General features: G+C 39.5%; 1 protein-coding gene across 5 annotated transcripts in view; it reads right to left on the reverse strand.

Moving 5' to 3' along the window:
* Nucleotides 1-21,479, reverse strand: part of cadm1a (cell adhesion molecule 1a) — a 353,787-nt gene that overhangs the window by 75,072 nt on the left and 257,236 nt on the right. For all 5 annotated transcript variants that reach the window (XM_071505896.1, XM_071505894.1, XM_071505893.1 and 2 more), the window contains one exon: nucleotides 12,474-12,620. In XM_071505896.1, coding sequence (XP_071361997.1) covers nucleotides 12,474-12,620 — 147 coding nt within the window. The remainder of the gene's footprint in view (nucleotides 1-12,473; nucleotides 12,621-21,479) is intronic.

Genomic DNA, 21,479 nt, shown 5'->3' on the forward strand with positions numbered 1-21,479 from the left:
GGAGAGAAAATTAAAGCACCAGACAATCCACACTCCCTCCTGTTTAAAGTAGTTTGATACAGACAGCGGACATGCGAACAACATGGTTTGTATGAACAGAGGTCTCAACCTTGGCTGTCCTTTAGTTGGCCTACAGAGAAACTGAGGAAAAATCCATAAATCCCATCTCTTCCTCATCTCTAGCCACTTTCATCTTACCCAACCTTGTTTGCCCACCTACCTAAGCACACTCTATCAACTGTAATGTAGAATGACAACATGTGGTTAGGATGAAAGCCTACCCGTCTCCACCCCCCCCCTTCGATATGCTGATAAATTCTGCTCTGACTGACAGCAACTCCGGGGCTCTTCGCGCTCTGCATGTTCTACTCATTCTCCACTCATTCTCTAGCTCTATGTTGTTGTTGTTTTTTTTCGTAAAGCATTAAACACGGAGACATAGAAAACCTCAAAGCAAACACAAACAGATAGAATAACCACTGGGCTACATTATGATTTCACAAATGATGAACAGAAAGGTGGTGATGCTGCTGTACGGCCATAAAGCGCTTCCCTTTAATGTTAAGAGATAGACGCGGCATGAGTGACTGAGTCAGAGGAAAAGAAGGAGAGCGGAGAGACTGCCAGCGAGAAACAAGAATGCTAATGACCACAATTGATTTTGTGCATCATTAAACAAGAACATCAGACACATTTTAAGTGACACCATAAGGCTGACTGGAAAGTGTCGTCACATTAATGGAAAGAAATCTGCATCAAAATATTCCATCTCAACATACATCTATGCTCCTTTTTGGCCACTCCCTGAAAAGAAAAGAAAAAAAATAGTGCACCTATTAGTTTCTTTTGTCTAAGCACAATGAAGCCCTTCTTGTGGCAGATGAATAATATGCCCCTAATTAGTGTAGCTCATTCAAAAGCCTTGTTAGGCCTCATTAGAAAGAGAGGTCAGCCTCTAATCCTAATGATTTAATTGAATTAAATGTTCCCAGATTTGAACATACTGATGCTGCAGTACACAGATGCACTGAGGAAAGCATTCAGTCTGTTTTCAGAAGCTGAGCAGCTCTGAAAGGAGAAATATTCTAAAGACACTGTGGTGGATAGGATCCAGTGGCTTAAGGGTAGTGGCAGCAATGTGAGCATCTATAATCAGATGTAAATAGTATCGTCGATATTATGTTTTTTTCCTGTAACTAAAAAAGGAACAGACTTTGTTTCAGTAAGGATTAAATTAGAATTATTTCTAATGGAATTATTTATAATGCTACACTGTTTCAATTAGATCTCCACTGAGGACAGGGATGGGTGTGACAACATCAAAGATCTGTGTTCTTGTAAAATGCACTGATTTGGTCCTTAGGGAGTTTAGAACAAGCTTTAAATTAATTTTAAAAAAAAAGTTGTGGAGGTCACCAAAAGAGGAATGTAACCTGGATATGGTCTGGTTTGCAGGGAGAACGATGTCACAAAAGACGGTGTCATCAGCATAAAACTGGAAAATGCAATACTGGAAAATTAAAATTGTTTATGTGTGAGCAAATAGCAGGGGCATGATGTCCTTGTTGGATACTCAACAGTTTGTGGACTTTATTTGATGACATTGGCCAAAATAGCTTGAATTCTACCAGAGAGGATTTGGACCAGATTTGGCGGAAATGAATCCACATCATCTCCTCTGTCCTTTAGAGCAACCTGTGAACATCCTGTTACGTTTCACCTTTTGTTTTTTTTCCAAATCTTCCCAAAGAAGATGGATACATTTGAAGTCTGATGACTCCAGATCTATAACATACAAACTCTCCCATTACAGCTGAGATGGAAGATGATTTTCTGTCTATGATTATTATGAATGCGACCATGCTGACAAAGGTCTGCTAACCTTATTGACAGTCATTTAATCCAAACCAGAATGCTTCCTTAGCTTTCCCTATTAGTCACTGTTTGCCTACAACTGACTAAAGCTTGACCATAATGTTTGCAAGATCATAAAAGACATTTATTTTTGAACAATGATTTGAAACAGTTTTGGAAGGCACAGACTAATGATGCCATCCTGCTGATAGGGGGGCGTCAGATTGTCCTTGGAGGTATAAACAAACGACATATTAGCAGTGCCGAATTTTTTTATATATATTTTTAGATATATTTCTGTTTTTAACTAACGTGACATATTACATTGAGGTATAATGCACAAAGGACTATACTCCTGTTGTTAATATCAGGTCTTAGTTGGAAAAAACCCCAAACAACTCATACTGTGTACCTGGGAACATCCTCTAATATTTGAATGAAATACTTGGTGTCAACAATTTGAGAAATCCTTGCCAATCAGATATAATCCATTTCACAAAAGCATTTCTCCAAGATCTCATAATCCTCTTACGTGCCACTTCTAAATAAGGCATTGTGGTATAAACATGAGCTGAATAAATAAATACTTTCTAATACATGTTGAAAAGAAACAGTGAGGCGCTGTGGCAAGGACACAGTTCCCAATGCTCAAGGATTGGGACAACAATACAGTAGGCTCAAAGAGATACAAGGACAGATGATGGGGAACAGCTTGGTTAACACAGCATGGTTGAACGCAGCGGCACAGTCCATTGCAGAAAAAAAAAGTTGCGGTCCTGGCAAGGAGAAGGTGAGCCAGCCAACACTGAAGACAGTTCTTTTATTGTTATGTCACAGTACATTGGAATACATATTTCACTCCTTCATCTTGGTGTACTTCTGACAATAAAAGAGGGTGACCTCTAGCTTCATGCTCTTTTTGCCCTGTTCTTCTCCTCTTGTTCTATCTGATACCACGAGAAGGACATCACAGATGCCTGACAAAGGCAATTGATAGTCAGGTCGTTGGATAAGAGAAGTCTGTCCAAACTCTGAAAGGCTGTAAATTATCTGATCTGCTGTGTTTTTTTTTTTTGCTTTTTTTTTTTTGATGGTGATGAAGCTAAATTAAAACCAGCGATAAGACAGTACAGTAGAGCTGCTCTGAAGCACAGCCAAGGAGACTCTGGGAGGTAGCTGACGGAGCGAAAGTCCAATTTTTGCTCTCCCTATCCAAGCTACTGAGTGCGGCGTCATCGGTCATGCAGATTTCAGCTATCAAACAGTGTGCCAGCTTTAATGAATGCTTTTCTTTAATGAGGTGAGCACTATATGCATTTATATTTCTATTACTCTGAATGTGCTTCACTCTCCACTCCAAATAGAGGAAAACTAGTAGACGGATCAGCAGAGGAAAATAAGCTCAGTGTCAACGTTGAGTGTCAGAACAGTAAATAGTGTAACATTAGTGCAGTGTAAACTAAGTGTGGATTTATAGGTACATGGACCAGTGTCTTAAAGGGTATGTTTGAGTCAGATTGGGTGGGTGTCCTCCTTTCGAAATTACAGTCTATTTATTGTGAAATTCTCTGTGTTTCCACAGTGTTAAACAACCCTTGGATGGATTCGTCCTGGCAGTTGAATTTGTGTGTGCACCCTTGCACATATCAAGTATGGGGGATTTTGTCCTGTCTTTTACAGCGTAGGCATGCTACAAAGGTATAGTGCCATGGGATGTATGATGAGGAGGGATAATTACAGCCACCAGTAACTCTTTAAATGTATCGAGATAGATTTAAGAAAATAAAAGCCTGTTCTTTAATGTTTGCACTAGACACTGCAGTCCTGCATCCGTGGCCTGTCTCATATTACCAGTCAGCACTTGCAATTTTAAATACTAAGTGGACTGCACAGAGATAGCACTTTTCAATCTGAGGAGGACAAAGTGCTTTCAAATGCCTCTCATTCACCCACGCACACACTGATAGATGCAGAGCCGCCATGCGAGGCTCTGGCCTGCTCATCGGGTACAATGTGAGGTTCAGTATCTTGCTCAAGGACATTATGACACGAGGACAGAAGGATCTGAGAAGTATAATGTCTCATGGCCACAACTTGTACCTCTAGGAGAGGTCACTTTTCAGAACAAAAAACAATTGCACTCACCAGCAAATCTATGGCCAGTATCAAGTGGTGGCTAACAAAAGGGGTGTTCTGCAGTTGAACCTTTTCAACATTTTCTGTCTTACTTCCTCAGTTTTGGCAAGAGATGGTCACCTTGAGTGGTGAAAAACACACATTTCATTTCATTTCATTTCAAGTTTTGATAAATAGAAGATACCACATTCAAATGCAGGGTAAATCAGAAAAGGCAGACAAAACATTCTGTCAAAACACCAGTTATCATTCATCACACTGCCATGAACTCTGCAATGAAATGTAGCTGACAGTGAAGGTAAAATTGGCTTTGGAGACTTGAAGTGAAAATAAACTTTAAAACAAAACATAAGAGAACTGGGATCAATACATCTTTTAATGGCCTTTCTCCCCTTTTTCACCTCGGATGACTGCATGAATTTCACTGATCTCGCTTTTTCTTTTCCCTTTCTTGATTCATCTTCATTCTTTCTCTGTATTTCATTTAGTTTTTTTTCCCTCCAACCTCAGCCGAGGATGACTCCTATTCTGAGAGAGCAGGAGATGATGAGTGCGCCTCGCCTAAGTGGCTGCAATCAATTGTGATTAGTGGCTGCCGCTACTTTTTGAGAGGAGCACATCAAAGTTTTATTATTGGATGTCAGAGTGGATAAGATGGGGTGGGACGGGGGTAATTACACTCTTACAACCAACCTCCTCCCCTACTCTAGGTGAAGTCCAGGCTTCAAAATCACTGTCTAGCCACCACCTAAATCCAGACTATGGGAGTGTTTAGCTTTGCTTCAATAGTTGTTAAGACTCATGGTGGCTTTTCTCTCTCAGACTCAGCTGATTAGACTAAAAAAACCTCTTGTCATATTCCATGTAGTATTATATATATTTTGCACCAATTTGCATTGCACCTTTTCACCTCATAGTGAAATACTCATCATTCTTTCTGTTATTATACATTCTGCTTCTACAGAGGCACAACATTTGGCACAAATGATATTTCCTATTGTGTATGCTTATATCATTCCCATTACTACATTGTTATTCATATCTGATTTGCTATTTCTACATAGCAAACATTTGCATTAAAAGCTGTTTACTTCCCAGTCTAGAAGAAACATGAGTTCAGCATCCAACTTCATTCCTTTGCTCGGCAAGAGTTGTCTCCAGTGGCGGAAAGTGACCCTCTTGTTTTGCTTCTGTCAATAAGTTGACCATATTCTTTTTCACTTCTTTCCTTTTATTTAAGTTACCCTGCTAAAAGGCTAGTCCCAGCCTGGTTGGCCCATCTTGTCACTATTCCATATTGGATCATTGTAGCATCCAATCGATGGCTGAATCTCTTGGCAAGATGGTAATGGTAATGTTGGCTATGCAGCAATAGCAAAACTTGCGAGTAGCTCCAAAGATGTGTCCCTTTACTATCTTCTGTAAAGAGTGATGTTTCCTTTGCAGATGACTTTTTAATTTAATCCTATCCCATTAAAACCAATTAACCAGTTATTGCTAACATACCCAATGACAATGTAATCATCAGACACAAAAGAATTAAAAATATTGCACACTTTGCATTCACACAAATAACATTATATTGAATAAATATTTGGTTTTGTTACTCTGTTTCTTTGCTTGATTGGAGTTCGGTATCATTATTGTACATTATACATTTAGTGATTCTTTTGTACTGTCTGCCACAGTGAGTTTTCATATGTTGTGACCTTGGTTAATTTCTACATTAAATCTTGACTCGACTGTAATTTATATATTAACTTTAATCAAATGACTGACAATAGCAAACACTGCAGCTACTCTAGGTTTTAGCCTTTTTTTATCTTATTGTTTTGGTTTAAGAATCCAATTTTCAGCAAAAAAGCTCAGGCAAGACAAACAAAAACAAATGTGAATATTGGTATTGTTATGTTATCATTGTTATATTAGTCCAAGCATCATGAAAAGATGACAATTTATGACGCCCCTGTAGCCAAAGTCATTGAACCCAGATGTAGATTTAACAAAATGCTCTTCATATTTGAAAACAGGCGCACAATACAAAGAGCTGCCTGAAAAACTCAAAGCCAAGACTGAATCGAAGGACTGTCTCAGCCAGCCTGTTCCCATCTGGACTCTGTCCTTCTGTTTCTACTTGACATTTACATGCTAAATCCATTTGGAGTGAAAAGATGATTTAACTTCTCCTTCTTGTTACTGCTTATAGATCCCAGTCACATACAAATGATCAGTTCATTTCTGACTCAGAAAGAGCCAAAAGACATGGTTATTAACATTAGTATTTTGGCTCGGTTGTAGAATACAGCAGTTTTGGTTTGAAGGATATACAGTGAGACACTTTTTTGGCACATTACAATCTATAAGTATGAAAAGCATAACTTTATATTACATTTTAAGTGAGTTTTTCAATTCACGTTATGTCATTACACACAATAAGCTCAATTCCTGGCACTGTGGCTGTGTGTAAGTGTGTATTTCGTCCCATCCAAGCTTCCTCATTAAGTTGTTTTGACAAAAAAGCCTTTTACCCTGAACCTTGCTGGCCCTCAGCAGACAGGTCACCCACGGCTAAAGAAGCTGCTACTTCTCCCCTCCTCCACAAGAGAAAAAGGTCAGTGTTTGCGTATGAGGGCTCAAGTGCTATTCTTAGCCTTTTCATACAGGTGACCATGTAGGTGTGTATTTGAAAAAGTAGTGAGCCATGTCAGAAAGATGTATCTGTTCTCCTGTGTATACAAAACGAAACAGAATTAGGAGGATAAAGCAGCTAATGTGTGCTTCAAACCACTGATAAAACCAAGCATTTTTTATCTTCTTAAGAGAGGACATGTAAGAGATCATGTGTAAAGGCTGCAGTATGAATGGGGCCAAACAGTTACGCTCATGTGAAGTGTTAGATACAGATACTGTACATAGATACAGGCTGTCTATGAGCCAAAGAAATGATGGACACTCTGTTAACCTCGGAGAATTTTAAATATTAGCTTATATTGCAAGGCTGCAACAGCAGACCTTCAAATTATCAACATTTTGGAAAAATTCTAAATAATATGCCTCTGGGCAATTTCAAAACTTAAGGTGGTAGTCAGAATTAAGGAAGTTATTTCAAATATATTACCAAACCTCCTGCTTATAATGTTGGCTAATTAATAATAGAGATGTAGTGCAAAAAAGCTAAATTGGGTTAATTCTCATGGATATAACATGAGATGTTATAAACTGGGTAGATAAATTAAAGTACATACATTTCCCTGAAAAATTGCAGTTTGAGCTACAACCTACCAGCTGGGTGTTTACTACCGGTGCCTCTCAGTAGACAGAACAATATTCACACATCAAATTGATCATATTGCCACGGAAAGATCACCGTACTGCGGTTGCTAACAACAGCAAAAACAACAATCCGCACTGAAGCCTTGTGTTTGTCTTTTTACAGAAGTAAACAGCTGTAGCTTAGCACGAGGTAAAAATGGCAACGCAACACTCTTAAACTACTTCCCAGTGGGTCATTTTTGCACAGGATTATACTGTTTATTTAAGGCAGTATGGAGGAGTGCTGGTCTTTAAAGCTGCATCAACCAGCACCAGAGCAAAACCTTAAAGGAGCACTCCAGCAACTTAACACATACATCAGTTAATTCATCATAGCAAGTACTATTCGGCCTATGGAAACAGTTGTATACTATCGTTTGTGGCTCTAGAGGAGCTTTACTCTGGTAAATTAGCCTCTAAGGATGTCATCAGGACTTATCTCAGCATGGGCTGTGGAACAACAGGAGCACTTAGGAGACCACAGGCTCAAGATGTAAAGTAACAAACTCCACATCCCAGTTGTGAATCAATGAGTTTGGAAGATGAGGTTGTTAACCAGGGTGGCTGGGCTTAATTAAAGACAGTATCCAGCTGCATTATGCTCCAGTGTTTTAGAAATTAACCCATATTGGAAAAAAAACCAAAGGGAGGTAGAATAAAATGCAGTGCAACAACTCCATCTCATCAATCTCATGGGCTTTTAAACTTGAATACATTCGACTGAACTGAATAAAATGGCTTACAGAATGCATTAGACCTGCTTTTGCTGGAAATAAAGCATGACAGAAGGACGGCCAATAGTCAGGCTATTCTGTGCATGTAACTGCAGCCAGTTTCAAAGCTCTCCTTCCTCTCTGTCTCTTTACCCTGCCGTGCTCTCGGTCTCACTCTCACAAACATAATCCACCACTGTGGATTCAGACAGAGATGGCAGATGTGATATTTTTGAAGGGGGCAACGCTGTTTGGAGGCTGCCGGGTGGAGGCCATGTCATAATGAAGCAGTGCAGCTGCGGCGAAGATGCCTGGGAGGGATCACAGGAGATCAAGGAGCCCTCCGTCAAAGAAGAACACCTTGCCCTTGACAGCCAGCTTGTGGGAGTCAGTTCACCACAGTTCGGCACAACAGCAGATAAATACCAAGATAAATACCAAGTCCTCATACAGAAGCATGCCCTTGTATAGTATGTGGAAAGTGTGTTTGGAAGGCCGTGAACATAAGAAGGGGATGGTGAGTGTGAATGAGTGCCTGACACTCACCTCGCAGGAGGCTTGGGAGTTGCTTAGGATCCAAATATAGAAAATACTAAGTCATAAGTGCGTGTACAGTATGTATTCATGCTCACGCCTGAAGCCCTAACGCATGTACTGTAACTGGACAGCAAACAACAGGTAACAGTGTAAATATGTGTCATTTTAAAATTAGTTTTTGCAAATTAGATATTTACTGATATGTGATTATTGCAATATTTTGAATATATATATTTTCCAGTTGTGCACATCCAAAATATGTTTAATACCAGCAGGATCTAATCAATATTCAAGTCCTCACATACACTGAGACATGAACTTAAGTTTGCATGGCTAACATGCCATCAAGTAACTGCCTACCTCCACTTCTGGCAGACACAGTGTGACATTTGCATCATTATTCAGTCTCCTTTTTGCTGAAAGAAATATCTGCTTTTTCAGAAGCTAAATGCTCCACTGTGTTCACCAGGAGTCGCAGTGTGTGGTGTGGTGCGGGGCAGTGCATCCTGGAGCAGTAAAGAGAAGGGCAAATGACATGGAGCAAAGAATCTGGCTGGATGGGAGTTGAAGTGGGGGGACTTCCCTGCTTAATGTATTTGCACCCATGTGGTATGTGCCCTAACCACTGGGCTATTGGATTACCCTAAAATATACTATATATATAATTGTAAGATAACATCTTTTCACCAAAATTGCACTGTTTTGCAAATAATTTGTTGGCCCACCTGCAAAACCTTTGTGGCCCACCAGTGGGCCCCGGCCCACAGGTTAGGAACCACAGCAGTATGTATCTAAATCCTGCGGGGGGTTTTTGTTCAAGTAGAAGCAGTTATGTAAGAATTAGATGGCTCAGAATTATCTGTGTACTATCATTATTATTATTATTATCACAAAAGACACTTTTCCTTATGTTGTTTTTCTGTAATGTTTAGAATTAGATTCATGTAATGTTAACTGGCGATGCTATGAGGTGGAACAATTTCATTAAAATTTGAAATAAAAACAGAGCATCACATTCTGTGCTCAAACTCTTTCTCTCTGTTTTCCCATTAGACTTTGGAGAATGCATCTGTGTTTCATGCCAGTGTGTGGGAGCAGGTTAGACACACATACTCAAACAAACACACAAGCTTGGTATGGGTCAGGCTGACAGAGCAGTGAGAGCAAACAGTAGCTAAAATAACTACACATCAGTGGTAAAGCCACTGATTTTTGTTTCAGGCCAATTAGAATGAAGTGATGTTCAGTAATGTTTTGTTGTCTGAGACGTTACTTTCCTTTGATTAACAAGCCAAGACAACACTGTTGGAGTTTGTTAGTTTGATTGCAGTGTTTCAGAAGTGATTAAAAACACACTTGGAAAGAACTAGAATTACCGCCTTGCTGTTGTTTGTCTCTGCCAACCAGCCAAGTTGCAGGAAGTATGGTCACAATCTCCCCTTCCTGAGTTACAGTGTTGAATAATGGCATGAGGTGTTTCTGCAGAACATTATGATGTCACAGTGAGGTGACCTTTGACCATTCAGATATAAAATATCACCACTTCTTCATTTTATCTTATGAGACATTTGATTTAATTTTTTAATGAAATTTCCTCTGGGTGTTTCCAATAAATTGCATATGAGGTCACTGTGACCTTTAACTTTGACCTTTGACCACCAAAATCTTATCGGTTCATCCTTGAGTCCAAGTGAATATTTGCACCAAATTTGAAATTCCCTCAAGGCATTACTGAGATATTGCATTCATGAGAATGGGTCAGACGGATGGATGGACAACCCAAAAACATAATCTGAGTTTAAACACAAAACTAAATCGCCTCCCTGCTCTAAGTCTTCTCACCTTCACCTTTGCTTTAAAATGGCTCACATATGCCCACACCTGTATCCTACAAGGTACGATTATGTCCCAATATTTGTTTTGCTAAATTAATTTTGCTGGAACCAGAACTGCAGCCAGGATTTAATTCATTGGCAACATTTTCTTTTCTAATCCAGGAAGTGTGACAACCTTACACCTTGCCTTACTCTGACACCAGAAGCTGTGGTTCATGTCCGCTGTTACACGGCTTGTTAAGTTTGGCTGAGGTTAGGGACGGTTTATGGTTTCAATTAAATACCAAAAAGGTGGAATGAAGACCATAGCCTTTCCCTAAACTTCATCAAGTGCTTTGAGCTGGTTAAACAGAACCATGAAAACTTTTCTGAGGAGTGAAACCACACTGTTTATGCAAATCACTTGTATATGAAGATACATTTTGGGAGACAGGGTCGGAGAACTCTACAAACTGCTGAGAGCAATATAAACACCGCACTAAAATGAGCATATGCTTGTTTTCACAACAACTGCTCATTGTGAACTTATATAACTTATAATATATATGGTAATCTTCCATAGTTAAAGAGATCTACAGTATGTTATACTGAGGTCAACATTCTGCACACAAGGGCTTAAAAATCATAATTAAAGAAAGCAAAACATAGTACAGAACAGGGCATGTCCAGCAGGATAATTGGGCAGGATAGGAACCAACACAACAGGTCATTAAATGTGTAGGGATATGAGTTGATGTTAAAGCAGACTCGCTGAAAGCTAAACATGTTTGGTAGATTGTATTAACCTCATTCATGGTTAATCCTGCTGCAGACATGTGGGTCAAACTTAATGCAGCTCTATGGAAGTGCAAGTAATGTAAGCCAATGTTAATTAACGTTGTACAACTTTACTGCTATCTCCGTTCATATGCCTGGTTAAACTAGGCCTACACATTTAATCATATTTGCCTTCATTTATCAGTTTTTTTTGGCTTTTTTTTCCCAATTTTACCAAATGTAAATGATACGTCAAATATCTGTCTAGTTTTACATTTACTTGCAAAATGAACCAGTGAATATGAGATAAATAAATGCATCACTAAGATTGATTTCCATGTCATCTGATCACATCAAGCTACTCCAGACCATAATTAAACACATTTGATATCAATCCCATTAAGACGGGGCAGTGCTGAAAGATCCCTCTCTCTCTCAGCCGACAGTGTCAGCTACCAGCTACAGTCTGCTTTATCTAGACAGTCATACAATACTTTCTATTCACTGAGTCATACAATGCATGACCTATAAAACACAAGCTTTGTTTATAAACAGCTGCAACTGTACCATATAGCAAGTGCAATGAGGTAATACGGAATGTCTAGTTACAAAAGTAAAAGCTAAGCAGACTTTGCTGTCAATTCTAGGTCTTGTACCACAGTTAAAGTCTGTCAAGTGTAAAGTCACCCATGCCAGGTCGAAATGAACATTCCATTGGACTTTTATAGTGAAATTTTAAGATGTTTTGTCATTAAATCCATATCACATATGGGAGAAACCAGAAAACTGCATGTTATTATGACTTGAGCGCATTCAGACATTCAAAGACGATTGCTATACCTCTATTTCATGCCTAGTAGTCACACCAGATAGCAAATTAAGCCTATACTGGTTATTTCTATATATCACTAAAATAAATACCCTGACTCTGTATTCAGATAAAATAAACAAAGAAACCGAGTCCAAATCGGAACTAGTCATGGTAAACAAAGCCAAACAGTCCCATCATTGCTGAGTTCATGTTGGTATGTCATTTTGTTCCACAGTGGACTCTCTTGGACAAGTTACACTGCTGCAATGCAAAGAAGGTGAAGGTTACAACTGAGATAAAAATTGGCTGCTTTAGTGACAGCTTTGAATAAAACATGTATATAAATGGCTTGTAAGTGGTCAAGGTCTGGTTTTTTTCCCTCTCCATATCAGCGGTGTTTTCCTCCAGTCACAACAAAGTAAATTTACTTACTTAACAAAATACACTCAAGTCCACAAGAACACAGCTTCATTAAAAGATGACAGTACACACACGACAGTAATGTTGTATAATACTCACGCCTCATGTCTCTGAAGTAAATTGTCTGCCTGTTGGGGTTAAGCAGCTGGATAACGGAGTCGTCATTGTTCTTCACCCGACAGCTGATGATCGCCATCTCGCCCTCCACCACGGACACATTGTCTGTCACCAGGTTCTGACTCACCACTGGACAGGACAGGACAAAGACAAGGACGCATAAATTACTACTGGTGTACAGTGCCTATGCTTCAAGGAGAGGGGGATCGAGACACCCAGGGCTTATAGCAAGGGCCTTTTTCATTGTTGATGGTAAGCAGGAGTGACACGTGGCTATGGACATAACACATGGGACTAATGGTGAAGCAGGTTGAGTACCCAGTAAAGAAGTTGGCAAGTAAAGTATTCAAATCAGAGATATACAAAAACACAACTTAAAAGATTCAAGAAAAAGATTTCTATCTGACCACATTCATTCAAGTAAAAAAAAAAAAAAACTCAGTGTAATTAGTTTTGTTAAATGACTATAAGCATATGTAACTGAGTACTACATAAATAAAATCAGTACAACAATACAATAATAAACAGGACATTTCACTCAATAGTTAAGGGTAACATCAAAAAATATGAGTGACATTGACGTGTATCAACATGCAGTTTGGGCCAGAGTCTTCTTATTTCTTATATTTATGATAATGATAATATTTCCTGTTCCAAACACTAATAAAACTTCGGGTTCAAATAAAACATGGAAAATATGGTCATAATATGTTTTCATTTTTTCCTCTCACAATATGAAGAACAGATACCATCTAATTCTCCTTCCTTGAGTAAGTGTTCTGGTATAACTTAACATTTAACGGATGGTAATATACAGCAGGCGTCGGACCAGAATGCCTTAATGTGTGTCCATAGGAAGAAATAGAACTGAGTGACCGGGGAAACTGCTCAACAAGCCTGTGGGCCGAGGAAAAATTGGTCACAGCCATCATCTGTCATCAGCCTCCACTTAGATTGCGGCACTTCCTTGTTTCACAAACAATATCTCTGCCTGAAGAATGAAAAATGGATTCTTTCTAGCTTTGTGCTACTTTGATTTGAAAAACCACAGTAATAACATTGCAGACTTTGCTTTGGGGTTGCATCCATAGTTGGGGCTGATGGTAAAGCTTTAGTGGCTTTGGTATATTTTAAATTATTGCTACAAAAGCAACGCTTGGCAGCACGCCAGTCGTGGCTGATAGTTATTTTGGTCCCCAGTGCAAGATTTTTATTGTGAGACACAAACACATACACACATGCTGTAGGCTACATGGACAAACACAAACAGACACAAAATCAAATCAGCAATTTACTGTAGGAAATCAACTAGCTATATTTGAAATGTTTATGCTACTTGTGTCACTATCTGAGGAACAATACTGTGAAACACACAACAGAGCTCCAAAACTAATGCCAAGTCCACGCTACATGATATCTGCCTCTTTCCAGATGGTCTGATGATTGCTGACCAATGATAGCTCGTGGTTTTTCATGACCTGCATGATGTCCGCAGACAGGAAGAGCCAGAGGTGGACGTCTGGGATTAGCTACGTCAGCAAGCATGTAATAATAGACACTGTCAAACTGGGCAAGAGGAGCCAAAAATAAATCCAGATATGAAATATGACTATGAAACACTATACATGATGAAATAACAAATTGTTAAGCCTGATACTCGTTTTCATTTCTGACACCCCATGTACATCAGATCAGGCAATTTTCAGCCAGATATTGTGTAATCTGAGGCGGATATTGTGTACCCAGTTCTGGTCTTTGATGCTCTCAGTAGATAGAACAGCCAGCCAATTCAGTCTCTGCTGCCCAACGCTGCTTTTGATCAGTTTCATTTGGATAAGGATCACATTGCACCATCATCACACATAATTAATATGACAGCTATTATAAACAGGTGGTTCAATATGACACTACAACTTACTAATGGGGTTATAAATTACTTTTATAATCATTGAAATTATGTCTAATTTTAAATGAGCTCTGCATATAATACAATGAAAAATAGATTTGTCTGTGTTACCCCCTCACAGATGCAGGACTACATAATGAAGTGCGGACTGCTAATATTACTACTAGAATGCACCAGATCTTACAGAGAGGCTGCTGCCAAGCTTTCATCTGGTGTTGAGAGAAAACTTATGGATAAAGTCTTTGTAATTAGCCTTATACCTTCCTCCTGCATCGTTATGAAAATAGCGTAGAAAATACATTTTCTCACAGATGCTAAAAGGACCAACTCAGGGGTGGAGATGGGGGTTGAAAAGCAAAGAAATGGAGAGAACACAGGAAACATCAACTGCTAATTTGCATGCCTCAGTTGTCAAGCACCTCTAAATATCCCTGCCATTTAGGAGACAAGGAGGATGAGGTGGGAAGAGAGAAATTGCATCCTCTGATGCTGACAGATAAGGATAGACAGCTTAACAAAGAGATTCAAATCACCATCCCTTGGTGGCCAAAATGAAGCCCAAAATAAATGAACCTCGTTGTCTTTAATATTCAAGACCGAACCTCATTTTTCAAAGATGTGCAGAGGTGGGCGGTAGGGTGGGCATCTGGTTATGATAATACGCTAACATGCTACAAAATGCATTTCAAGGCATCCGCTGAAGGTAACAAGGCAGGGACGGGATGCTGCAAGTTGTCTGCTGAGTTGTGTTTCAAGCCGGCGAACGTAGTGGGAAGGACTTCAAATAACGGCTGCCTTGTCAGCTGCTTAATTGTTCCTGTTGTGCTAAATAAACAACTCTGACATGTTGGAAGATGGTATGGAGAGGCGGGGAAGGGGGGCAGCTTTACACTAATTAATGGCCAACAACAACAGTGTGCCGTGGCCTCTTAGGACACTGTCAGAGGTGCTAAAGAAAAGCACTTCTGACATCATGGTGGATGAAGGCTGTTAAAAACTGCAACATGCCAGTGTGAAGAAGAGAAGTAGGCCAAAGCTTACTAGAAGAGTTTCATTACCCAACACCCTTTGTACAAACTGTAGTCTATTGATGATGAGGTACGGATACCTTCACAGAGATGTACTGCACTGGTTCCATTCTCTGAAAACTTTCTTAGGTTATGTAATCGATCACAGTGAATCACGTCTGCATTCATTTTATCCCAGTTACATTTTCATCATGTGGTTCTCAGTTGAGGAGAGAAACATCGCAAACACAGTGGTAGAGTACTTTAATTTCATTGTGTAGACAGACAATTATGAGGGTAATTAACTGAGCAGATGATTGATCTTGACCAGGAAGTTCTTGCTGTTTATGGTAATTATTTATACCTCTGAAGCTCTAACTTGGTCAGGTGATTCCTCCTGGAAGAATATGGCAGAGTTAGCTACATGGGGCTACAACCTACTGACAGGGTTGGGGGTTCTTTTAAAATAACTTTTATCATCATCAAAATTATATGTAATTTTCCATGAGCTCTGCTTATAGTGTACTGAAAATTTGTGGCTCTGTATTGCTACATCACATCAAGGTGTGGGAATAGAAAAAGAATGGAAAATAAAGTTTCCTTGCTGCATTACGACAGTTTTTCTAAGGGTGCAAGTTTGGACAGTGTCTAAAATCCTAAACTTGATAAAGAATTAACCACTCATCCCACATCTGCGACGGACGCAGCTGTTTGGCTGTGACCCTGACATATGAATCATGACCAGAATAAATATTTTGTCAGCACCAGAAAAGAAAACCACTTAGACACATCCCATTCCCTCCCTTTGTATAACACACAAGGTGAAGCTCTGTGTTGACATTTTTAAATGCAGATTGGCTGTATTCATTTTGTGCTTTGTGCCAGTATCTGTGAAGGCTGTAAAGATGCTGCTCAGAGAGACAGGCAGTGTGACAAGTGTAGGAGCAAGGTTACTGACTCGGGGGCAGGATGACAGGACTAACGATACACTTCCCTCCAACAAAAGTCCCACATTGAAGCTTTTAGTTACTGCTGACAGTCCTCCAGTTGAAGACAAACTCTCATAATTGAAATAGATATTATGATAATGGCACATCAGAGATGGTGGGAGTGATATATAATTGCCAGTCTGAGCAGCACTTAATACATTTCCTCCTAATGTTTAAATGCATCACTTAATTTGCCTCTTTCCATCACATCACGAGGTTGTGCATTAACACACAAATACAAAAGCACCATCACCATCCATTTACCCACTGGACAGATGAAGAGACCAACAGCCTAACAGCAGACCCTGAGCAAATAGTTGAGTATAGTAGTATATCAAACATAGATATCAATACCAAACAGTCAGAGCATCCCACCATGGAAAACATATTTAGCTGAGTCTCTCAGCTGTGTTAGTATCCAGCAAAGCTTTGAAGTGCACATCTTTCTAATCTCCCAAGCAATATGAGCTATACTATCTGGAAACTGGGAGTACTACCATCAATCTGCATCAATCTAGAGCAACAAACTCTCCACTGTGTGGTCAGGAAAATGAATAAGTCCCTGCTTTACTGGCTTGATATTCTCTGGCTACACAGTCAAAATACACAGCAGCTCCTGTGCAGTTCTATTTGTTTATAGAATAAACTGGAAACTTTTAGTTCAATGATAGTGATACAAGTTAGCTTTGAATTTAACTTTGAAAGTCAACTTAGAGAATTGATTGGGATAGAAAATATTTCTTGCCAGTAACATTATCATCACCTGCAGAAGTTTTGCAGTTGTTTGCAGGGACTGTTGAACACTTGAAATACACTGTTGGTGAATTCTTAACAACAAACTTTTAAATGAAAATTTTATTGGATTTGAGTCTGTGACACCTCTCCCTCTGTCTTGGAGGTTGTCCTGAGGTTGACATAGGCAGGATTTCAGCTGATGTAGTTTGCCTGGGCCTTCCAGACTGTGCCAAGTGCAGGTCTTGACCTCCTCCAACTGGAAAGTGCTTTGATATAACCCTTGTTGTGATTTGGCGCTATATAAATGAAACTTGATTTGATTTGTTTAAAAGCTGACCTATGTGCTCACCTGCTCCGTCTTCCAACTGCTGACATCCACTTTCTGTCATTAACCTTTTTCTTCTGCAAATACATACCGCTCATCCATGCGCTGCTTTCATGGTGAATCCTGATGATTACATACCCCATTATAAAATTTTTGTTACCTTCAGTTGCAATCAGTTGTTTGTTTTTTGTATAATCTTTAGACGGACTCCCTTCTTGTGACATTCCCTGTGCCGCAGATCGGCACAGGGAATGTCACAAGAAGTCCAACAGTATACCTTTTCAGCAGAAGAATGAAGTATTTAATTCCCTTGTGTTGTGCGGATTTGGAATGCCCAAGAACACATTATCGAGAGACCGCTGTCTTTTGAAAATTTTCAAAATAAATTGACATCATATTTAATTTATGATGCCCAATTAATTCTTAATTATGTCCAATTCTTTCTTTTCTTTTATCTATTTTTCTTTATACGTGATTATTGTTGGCTGATTTAATTAATTACTTGGGTTATTTTGTGTTGTTTCGTTTTGTCATTATTATTTGTTGCATTCTTTTAATTTTGCTAAATCATGTTGCAGTTATTAGTTTACTAGATGGGGACAGGGGGCGGTGGTTGCGTGCAACAACATGCGGCAAATACTGGGCATTGTGATGCTGTAGGCATCCATCCATCCATTATCTATACTGCCTGCCCAAGTTGCAGGGTGGGGGTGGGGCAATCCCAGCTGACATTGTGCGAGGGCGGGGTACACCAGGTCGCTCGTCTATCACAGGGCTGACATATAGAGACAAACAATCAGACATGCTCACATTTACACAAGCAATTTAGAGTCACCAATTAACCTAATGTGCATGTCTTTGGAATGTGGCATATAAAGGCAAAATATATTACAATTAAAAGTAGGATAAATTTGTCAAGGTGTATCTTACAAGTTTCATCCTGTGTCGAGTGCCTCTGATATTTCCAGCTTCGTCAGTGCAGCACTCGGCAGTAACATACTTGGCCCACGGCGATGGACGGGGGCAAGATTTCAGCCTTTGGCCATCCATGTCAAAAAGTCGAAGCAGCCAATCCTAGATTAAAGTTGTCAGACAATGACACTCCACACTGCACTGTGCAAAGCTAGCCTGGGGCCCAAACTCACTATGACTGAGATGGAAAAAAGTGCCATATTCCATTTGCCTGGGCTAACAGCTACATGTTTCCATTTGATTCAGGAAGAAATGTATACTATACATATTAAGATAGCCACCATGACAGGAAAACAAACCCACTATAATACTGATTTATAACAGATGTGTTCTTTGACTCATTACATGTTCTTTGTTTCTAGATTTTATAATCTGCATATAACACACCTCTTATGCACAAAACTGGAGGATAATAGGTTGCTGAAAATATCAAATATTAATCCGCACATCAGTCTGTCAATGAATCTTTTTTCACATCCCAGCCCTCCCTGTAGTGTTATTAGTAGTAATAGCGCTAGTATTGAATTTTTTATTAGATCTACTGTTAAACATGCATTTATTCATACCCTGTCTTAATCAGAAACATGATGCAACATACAGTAATCTTATACAGTATATGGTGCATTTTCTCAATTTATGTACCTAACACTGGGGTGCCCACTGCTCTCTGCTGTGCGTGATCACCACAGCCAACTGAGAGAGATTAATTTCCCTTTGACATTTCGAGGAACATGTGTTTGTTTTTGTGACTCCTGGTGATAAAATGGCAAATCTTTGTGCACTGAGCCAGAGCGTATATATGGTACGGGAGTGTGTGTGTGTGTTTATCTACCACTGTGTGATTGCAGTCAGTCCTGTCTGATTGCATGTTCACAGATGTGTGTGAGCACATCTGATTGTGTGTCTCTGTGCTGACTGTAAGGAATAGATTTCTGAGTAACCTTTCTGAACAAGTGTATGAGTGCAGCGTTACCACCTCTCAGGGTAGTCTTTACCATAATAATAGGTACAGGTACAGGGCATACACAGTAATGATGCAGTAGATATGTATGAGGACAAACTGCAGTAGACCGTCAATGTGAGTTTGGCCTTCATAAATTTGTGCCCTGTCAGACTTTTAGGATAATTCTGGATCTTATGTTCTTATTTAGGCCATCACTCCTATCAAAAGCAGAAGACTGTACTCATGCAGATTAAAAATAATATCAAATAGGCCATGAAAAACGAGAAGACAGATGATCTGAGGCTTCAAACGAAACCCCAGGCTTTGTCAGCCTCACAGTTTTCACACCATCCTCCTGGTTTTAGCTTTGACCAGCCCTGCTTGCTGTAGTTTTCCTGTGCCATGAGAGACTTTTACAGGTACCAGTATTTCACGGGCTCGGTCTATTTACACGCTTGGTCCAAGTATAATGCATGCTTATTGGCTCAATGACGCTGATGAGATTTCATGATTTACTCCGTAGGTATTGAAAATTAACATCAAATGGCAAGGCGTTTTACTTTCCCTGATGGTATCAAACCAATTCAACTGGTCCGTAAAAGTACTGAAGTTTGATACCAAGCCCTAGTTTTAATCCTAACCCTAACCCTTTTCAAATGAAGTGGTTTAGATAATCTGGCTGAACCGATATTCAGCTACTAGTAGGGAGTTGTTTGGAGTGGATGTGGGTGTACAAAGTGCTGGACCTTAGCAAGGTTGGGGAAAGAAGAGGGTTTTGGTTAAATACTAAAAAAGTAAAAACATAATACCTCATGCTTTTGAATTAGTGTTGACTTTCTACAAAGACCATGATCTTTTCCTGACCCTAAGCAATCGCTGTGCGCTGCCTTCCTTTATAAGTCTGAGGGGTAGATCTCAGAAATTGCTTCGGTGAATAAAATAATATAATGACCCAGAATGATCCCTAAATTAATTAAAGTCATGTAAAGTTACAAAAGACAGCAAGCGGTAACGACAAAGCATCGAAAACCTATGACTTTGCTTTTCAAAAGGTATTTGATGCATGAGTCCACTACAGAGTTGGCTCTGGAGCCTCTCATTTCAACCACAGTCTGTGTGAACAGAACAACCCCTTCAACCAAGCTGCTTGCTGTGTGAATGCTGTGTTAGTATAGCCGACTGACAGCTAGAGGCGGCTGAGAAAAGGTCAAGATCCTTGTATGGCCTGACCACTTCAAACCGTGGAATCCCTCTCGATGAGGATTTGAAGGAGGCAGTTCGGTTAATCTGTGTGTTGGCCATGACTGTTCAGGGAAGCTCAGAGATATGACAGACAGAGTTTATGGGGGATGATCCCGCTGGTCAGTTTAGTGATCAGACTGTTCAATGAGACTGCGATTTTGATGGTGGCTCTGGCAGACTGCTGCTGTTCACTGTCTCGTGTTAACGTACACAGCAAAAACATACTAGAACTATAGAGGCGACCTGGTGAGATTCTATCAAGATACGTGAGTATGCCGTTTTTAAATAAACATGAATGTTGTATATGCTGCTTTAAAAATGAAAATGATCCAATCATAGTGTAGAGAGAAGACACTGCAGCTTATCACACCTGTGTGTGTGTGTGTGTGTGTGTGTGTGTGTGTGTGCAGGAGATACACACAACAGAAGAAATCAACGCAGCAGTTTTATCTGTTTTCCATCAAATACCTGTATTTTTTACAGCGTTCACAAGTTAAAGATTTATACAGTTTGTTGAGTAACTACAGAGGTGCTGACAAATTAGTATTGTTTTATTATTGATGTTTGGTGTTCCTGTTTATGTGTTTATGAGTGCTACTGCACAGTGAATGGTTTTATAGAGCCCTTGTGGGTGGCGCAGAACAATGCATCATGAGATAACTGTGAAACATTTTGTTATGAACTGGAAATAAACAGCTGCACGTTTTTGAATTCATAATACACAGAGGAGTAAATTATTCCTTACATCAATAGGGCCTTTTCAGAGGTGACTGAATATTTTCACACGCACGTGGTTGTTAAAGTTAACACATTTGTTGCAGTGTTACATTAGTTTTTCAAAAACTTTTCAGTGCTCAATTAAACATTTT

The sequence above is a fragment of the Trachinotus anak genome, unplaced genomic scaffold, assembly GCF_046630095.1.
Source record: "Trachinotus anak isolate AG129_WGS33_773 ecotype Australia unplaced genomic scaffold, CSIRO_AGI_Tana_v1 ptg000020l, whole genome shotgun sequence".
Taxonomy (NCBI): Eukaryota; Metazoa; Chordata; class Actinopteri; order Carangiformes; family Carangidae; genus Trachinotus; species Trachinotus anak.